This window comes from Coregonus clupeaformis, unplaced genomic scaffold (assembly GCF_020615455.1).
Source record: "Coregonus clupeaformis isolate EN_2021a unplaced genomic scaffold, ASM2061545v1 scaf0009, whole genome shotgun sequence".
Classification (NCBI taxonomy): domain Eukaryota; kingdom Metazoa; phylum Chordata; class Actinopteri; order Salmoniformes; family Salmonidae; genus Coregonus; species Coregonus clupeaformis.
In genome coordinates this window covers 1,472,501-1,480,000 of record NW_025533464.1, presented here as the reverse complement: position 1 = coordinate 1,480,000, position 7,500 = coordinate 1,472,501, and the positions used below count along the sequence as shown (strand labels likewise).

The 7,500-nt window shown below is 47.3% G+C and overlaps 1 protein-coding gene across 13 annotated transcripts in view; it reads left to right on the top strand.

The window, feature by feature from the left end:
* Positions 1-7,500, top strand: part of LOC121575697 (transcription factor SOX-5-like) — a 171,057-nt gene that overhangs the window by 135,264 nt on the left and 28,293 nt on the right. For 8 of the 13 annotated variants that reach the window (XM_045212368.1, XM_045212369.1, XM_045212366.1 and 5 more), the window contains 3 exons: positions 2,860-2,986; positions 6,438-6,526; positions 7,144-7,236. In XM_045212368.1, coding sequence (XP_045068303.1) covers positions 2,860-2,986; positions 6,438-6,526; positions 7,144-7,236 — 309 coding nt within the window. The remainder of the gene's footprint in view (positions 1-2,859; positions 2,987-6,437; positions 6,527-7,143; positions 7,237-7,500) is intronic. The other 5 variants (XM_045212376.1, XM_045212374.1, XM_045212372.1 and 2 more) reach the window with 1 other exon arrangement.

Genomic DNA, 7,500 nt, shown 5'->3' with positions numbered 1-7,500 from the left:
ATCTGGACTGTATTGTGGACTTATTGTATTGTGGACTTACTGTAATATGGCTTTTTGGATGTACTTTGTTCTATATGAGAGATGCTTTATATGAGAGATGGTATTAGAGTTGTTTTCAGGCTGTTTTGATCTGTATGTGGATGACAGGATGACTAGAGCCACGAGGTAGCAGTCACGACTCCCCTCTGTCTCTCACGCTTCTGCACGCACAAGCTACCTATTTGCCAACATAAAGGGAGATTGTGCGTCTATAATAAAGCCATAAGAAACATCATGTAGAAGACACTGCCCCACATGAGTGTGTGTGTCTGTGTGTGTGTGTGTGTGTGTGTCTATGTGTCTCTGTGTGTGTGCGTGCAAGCCCATGCAGCCTGATCACAAGAAATAGACTTTGATTTTGGACATTGGAAAAGGTTCACAAAATTGTTTTAAATGATTGCCCAGCACTGGGCGCGAACTCGTGATGCTCGGAGCCCAAGCATGCTGCTCAGACCACTGCACTACGGCAGTTCACAATGCTCTAGCTAGCCGTGAGAATATTGTGAATACTGATTATACTTGACGTTAATAGCGAGTCTTTTTTAATCATTTTGTTTTAAGCCCCAAACCATAGCCCTTATCTTAACCACTCAGAATGAATGCCTAAACCATTAACCTATGAGTTTCTGTTTTAACCATGTAACCACGCCAAATTAACCCTGTCACCACATGAAGTTAATGCGTCAAAGATAGACGTTCATCCATAATACGTCAAATTTCAAAGGGAAACTATGAGATCGTGTTGGCCCTGTGCCTGTGTGCCTCTGTGTATGGTGGCCACAGTGAAATACCTCCAGTCTCCCCTATCCCCATGAATCTATGGGTATCTGCAGCCTGCTCCTCTCCAGCATATGTCCAATTAGGTTTGAAAGGCAGAGAGGAGCTGCAGTGTCTGTGATTCGCCTCCGCAGGGGGCCTGTCCAAACCTTCCGCTATCGTGCCTCTCCCGTCTGATCCACGGCCGCACCGCGCACAACACATGCCATTTATGGTTAACCAAAATGGTGGTGTAATTATTGTGTGGTGGGGGAAACAAGCGGATCCAGTTCCACTATTCCCCTCGCGCTGCGCCGATCCTGCCTGTGATTATGGTGTAGTGTGGTACTGCTGGATCTGGCCTTCAGAGGAGACACACACACACAGGAGAAAAGACACACAGGCAGGAGAGGCATGGCTGAGAATACAAACACAGACATAGCAGACAGAAAGCACACACACAGACACACACACACAGACACACTGGACGGTGGATAGAAAGACATGGAGAACGTTCATTTCTGAAAGAAAGCGAAACGGAGGGAGGGAGTGAGAAAGGGGGAAGGAAAGAGAGGGAGGAGGAAATACTTGATCCTATCTTCCATTTAACTCACCTACCTGTCCTATATCCTGCGGTGACATAAGATGATGATGTTATAACATCTTTATACAGCTTTTTCCTCCATTATATTATAGCATATTCCTTCCCTTAACATAGAGAGAAAGGGTGAAATGAGAGGGAAGGAGAGACGGATGGGGGGAATAAGAAAACACTTCGGGTACCAGTGTCACTTTGACATTCAATTTGAATAGTTGCATCTATGTCCATGTCATTGAATGTTTTATAACAATTCAGATATTTATTTCAAATTTTCTAATAGCTTATTCCTTTTGTTCCTTGTGTTTTAATTATATTTCATTCAACCCTTGGTTATGAAACTATAAGGTCCACCTGGGTTTGTTATCTTCAAACTTAGCCTACAAATCATTGTTATTATCCATCTATCTAACTCCTCATACTGCGGACTACTATAATATCTCTCCCATGTCTCTCCACATCTCTTCTGTCAGTCATGTCACTCCTCAGAGTCTTTGTGTTGTTTTTGGCAGAGCAGTCTTCAGCTGAACACGCACACGTACACACGCGTACACACACACACACACACACACACACACACACACACACACACACACACACACACACACACACACACACACAGTCTTCGGCTTCCACCATCTGTCTCCTACTTCTCTCTCTGTGCTGAACACTCAGACTCTTCCTCTTGCCAAAGTCACTGAGTTTGTATTTTGTCTCTGAGTCCTGGAAACCTTGTGAAGAGGGATGGCATGCTGCCGACGCAGAGTGCTCCTCTCTCCTCTCTCCTTGGGGAGGGAAGAAGCCAGGCCAGCTGTTATGAGAGTTTAGCGGTGATTCTTCCACGTGACTCCTTCGTTGTCTCAGTAATCAACAGGACAGGACTCCCTGCCTCTGACCTGTCTCAGCTCATATACAAAGCTCTGTATCAGGCGCAGGTGCTCAAGAGGAGCATGTATTGGTGTGTTGGATGGGGGTGTGCGGCGGGAGGGGTGTGTGTGTTCGTGCAACTCTCTTCTGTCCCTGTTTGTGTGTGTATAGCTGCACGTGTGTGTGTCTGTGTGTGAGCATTCTTCAGTTTCTTCCTTCTTATCTTGTTCGTGGCCAGATGCCCTTACCTGACCTCACCACACTGAGCTGTGATTGTGTCTAGAGGTTAAAGGTCACAGACAGGACCTAATACCCCAAGCTGGCCTACATTCATACAGATAGACCAGCCTTCTGCTTCCGTCTGCTCTGTTCCCCCTCACTAACCAAGATCAATGTCTGACTACACCTGGACTGCACGCTCACATACCTCCCCCACGCCCAATCAGATACGTACATCCATATGCCCAATAAACTGATATCTCTCTATCGCTCTCTCCTCTCCCCCTCTCCTCTCCTCCTCCCCTCTCCCTTCCTCTCCTCTCCGCTCCTCTTTCCCTCTCCTATCCTCCTCTCCTCCTCCCCCTCCACCCGTCTCTCAGCAGGTCCAGGGGCAGCTGCCTCCGTTGATGATCCCAGTGTTCCCTCCAGACCAGAGGACTCTGGCTGTAGCTGCTGCCCAGCAAGGCTTTCTGCTGCCCCCCGGATTCAACTACAAACCAGGCTGCAGTAAGTAGCAACAGTTTCCTCAAACTCACTATTCTCTGTGGGTCTAGATTGGGACATCTCAGTGGTGTTGTTGCCACGCCACAACAAGTGTATTTTCTACAGAAACAGGGACCCTCTCTCTCTCTCTTTCTCTCTCTCTCTGTTGGCTCATTCCTTCACTTGGCTCATCCTTTTGTCTCCATTTTCAATTTTCCAGATTTTTCTTTGGTTGAAAGCAACAAAAAAAGCCTCATCCTGTGGGACTTGTTATTGGCCGCGGCAGTCCGGCTGTGAGGCAATGTGTTGTTTACCGCGAGAAGCAACACGCGTGTGCCAGGAACGACATTCCGAATACCGTAGGAACATGCCAGGGGGTAGCGTGACCTGCCCCAGGTTCCCTCACATTAACACAGGCCCCCGCCAGAACATGCGTCCAACACACCTCGCACACGCCAATACAACACTCCTCGCACACGCCTCCCCCTACAGACAGACAGACTGGTCTCTCTAAGGTCCAGCTCCTCCCCCAGAAACTAACAGCTTCCTAAACAAGTCTCCTTCCATTTTCAATTAATGCCATTATGTGCCAATCCTCGCCCACCACCCACCGCCCACTACCCACTTAAAGACCCCCACGTCTTAGAGGATTATTGCTGTCTTTTCTCTGCCTGAGCCAAGGAGAATGGTGTTGACCTGAATGACAGGTAGTGCTGCTGTTCTTCTGAAACATCAACACTTGTTGACTTTTGAAAGTTTGACTTATATATGGGTTAAGTGCTATGCAACATGTTTGAACTAGACTTTACTGTCATCGCACACACTCCATACATACACATAATTCATAGTACATACTGTACAGCAGTGGTTCTCAATCTTGGACCTGGGCCCCAAAGGGGTGCACTACACAGCTGATTCAAATGATCAACTCATCATCAAGCTTTGATGATTTGAATCAGGTGTGTAGTGCTAGGGAACAAACTAAAATGTGCACCGTCTTTGGGTTCCCAGGACCAAGATTGAGAACCGCTGCGGTATACAGTAAACACCACACACTGTAGACAGAACACACACACAATACACAATTTGCCCAGTGTGGCCTCCACTCTTGTCCCTATCATCTCTCTCTCTCTCTCTCTCTCTCTCTCTCTCTCTCTCTCTCTCTCTCTCTCTCTCTCTCTCTCTCTCTCTCTCTCTCTCTCTCTCTCTCTCTCTCTCTCTCTCTCTCTCTCTCTCTCTCTCGCTCTCTCTCTCTCTCTCTCTCTCTCTCTCTCTCTCTCTCTCTCTCTCTCTCTCTCTCTCTCTCTCTCTCTCTCTCTCTCTCTCTCTCTCTCTCTCTCTCTCTCTCTCTCTCTCTCTCTCTCTCTCTCTCTCTCTCTCTCTCTCTCTCTCCATCTCCCTCAGTGAGAACTGTCAGTCCTGCCCAGTAGTCTAGGGAAATGTGTCTCTCTGGCCAAGAGCAACATGTTTGCTTTCTTTATTTCTCTCTTTTGTTACAGCCGTCCCCACGAGGAGCATGAATATCTGCCTCTCCGTTGTTTGTTTAAGGAGCAGGAGGAGAGACCCACTGTGTCCCAAATGGCACCCTATTCCCTACATAGTGCACTACTTTTGACCAGAGCCACATAGGTAGTGCACAGTGTAGGGAATAAGGTGTCATTTGGAACGGTGCCTGTCTCCCAGAATACACATCCACTGAAATAATTATCCCTCTAAAAAATGCTTCTTGAACCCTGCCATTTTTTGGGTCCCAGAGTTGTATGGGAAAAATGTTTTGGAGAGGCTGACTGCTGAAGTCTGGTTTATTGCTTATTGAGACGGGGTCCTGGGTGGGGTCCTGGATCAGGACTGACCGTTACAAGGCCAGGCACACACACAGACACACACACACACTAGTGCCATGGCCGGAGAGGAGAGACCCAGTGTATTGGCCTGATATAGCCTTGTGACCAAGTCACTCTGGGACCCAGTCAGATATGCAGGGTCATACCCTGAGAACATTCTGATGTATTAGCATCACTGTTTATATCTGACTATATATGCCCAGTAGCACACTGGAATATGACAGTAATATTCCACCATCATGGCATTCATTTTAATAGATACGCCCTTTAATGAAATAAATACATCAATTTATCAAAACAGGAGTATCTTTCACTCTCTGACGTTGTGTTGTACACAAATAACACACACTATAATATAACTGGCCTCCTGTAGCTCAGTTGGTAGAGCATGGCGCTTGCAACGCCAGGCTTGTGGGTTCGATTCCCATGGGGGGCCAGTATGAAAAATGTATCCACTCACTAAAACTGTAAGTAGCTCTGGATAAGAGCGTCTGCTAAATGACTAAAATGTAAATAACTGTCTAGGAGGAATAAGAACACCGGTGGCTTATTGAACCCTGTCACCCTTTGGTCCTCATGTCATCCTTCTCCCTCCCTCCCGCCACGTCTTCTCCTTCCATGTCTTCTCCCTTCTCCCCTTTGTCTCCTTCTCCCTCTATCCCTCCTTTCTGACCTTTCCCTCCCATAGTAATTACACGGGCCTAGCTATCTGCAGCTGGGTGCTAATAACCTGCTCCATTCTTTTTTTATTTCCTATTCTCTCCATCCGTGATTCATCAGCCTTCACTTACTGCCGACATGGCCTACTGAGAGAGGGGGGGTCAGAGATGCAGGGAGAGAGAGAGAGAGAGGGGGGGTCAGAGATGCAGGGAGAGAGAGAGAGAGAGAGAGAGAGAGAGAGAGAGAGAGAGAGCGAGAGCGAGAACAAGAACAAGCATTGAGAGAGAGAGAGCATAGACAAAGAGCGGATAGAACAGAGACAGAGAGAGAGAAAGAGAGAACAGAGAGAGCGCTGCGAAGATGACGTCGCCCTTGCTGGCTTAATTACGTCCAGGGCGTCTTTATCTTTGAACACCTTCAGAGTCTTTGTCAAGAGGTATTAGAGAGAGGCCACACAATCAGCCTTTCATTAGGACACACCAGACACAGGACAAAGAAGGGCTTTAGAACGGACCAGAGAAAGGGAGGGAGCTCAGATGGAGGGATGGAGGGGGAGAGGGAGGGATGGAGGGAGGGGAGGCAGATGGAGGGATATAATGGAGAACAAGGGGAGAGAAGAGTAAAGGGTTTGTCTGGACTGCAGGTAGAGGGGGAGAGAGAGAGATGGGATGGGGACCATTTGGCCTTAGTAGAGGACAGGGAGGAAAGGAGAGAGGTCTCACACAGGAGTGTCAAAGCTGTAGAAAGAGAAAAGGAGGTAGAGGGGAGGTAGGGCCATGTTATGGTGAAAGGGTGAGAAAGGGCTGTTTTAGTGCACATAGAGGAGTGTGAAGGTGTTGAGAGAGAGAGGCACAGACTGATGTCAAACACATAACTGGTAGGGAGACACTGAACACGAAAAGGAAGGAGGGAGTGAAGGAAGAGAGGAAGGAGAGATAGCTGACGTGTCTTTTTTATTTTCCTCTGTCCAGGTGACCCTTACCCTCTCCAGCTGGTCCCTACTACCATGGCAGCAGCTGCTGCCGCGGCAACCCCAGGCCTCGGTCAACTACAGCTCCAGGTAAGACCAACACCATGATGATGATGATTTTATATCCATTCACATTTTCACCAATATTTCAATTTCCTCCAAATGCCTCCCAAAGCCTTAATACAGAGAGTAAACCTTTCTATTGTGACATTGCAATGTTGTTGTGTTTTAGGTCCAAGGATATCACCCTAACTCAGTGGTTCTCAATCCTCTCCTCGGGGACCCCCAGACGTTTCACAATTTTGTTGTATCCCTGAACTAGCTCACCTGATTCACCAAGTGAAGGGCTTGATAATTAGTTGACAAGTTGAATCAGGTGTGCTCTGGAAGAGTTCAAATACACGGAACAGCTGGGGTGCCGAGGAGAGGTTTGAGAACCACTGCTAACTGACTAAGCTGGTGGTTCTGTTTTCTGTTTGATGACAGTGTTAGGTTACCATAGTGATGCTCTTTTGTTCTGGATTAGAGACCTTGGGTAGAGAATAGAATCACTAAAGTGCTACTTATTGTTCACTCTCGTAAGTCTGGAGCCATAGAAACCCCAACTATTCAGTTAAAAAGACCAAATACAGAGCAAAGTCTGCACTATTGTCACTCTGGCTCTGTAATATTTTGAATATTCTGAATACTGTGTGTGTGAATGGTAGGGACGGAGAGGGTCTGAAGTGGGGATCGACAGGACAATTGAACAGTTTGGAGTAGACTCCAACTACAACAACCCAGCCTGGTGGTGCTTACAGGTTAGGACACACACACTCACGCGCACGAATGCACACACACACACACACACATACACACACACACATTCCACTCCCCAACACACACACAATTACACACTATTTCCCTCCTCTTTTCCGCTCCCTCCTCTTCTCCCCTCGTTTATCTGAGAGAGTAGCCCACTTGTTCACTCCATCTGATACATCTGGACAAGAAATAAAGAATGATCAAAAAACGAAAGACAAAAAATCCCTAACATCTGTTCGTCCACTCTGAGAGGATGGGGG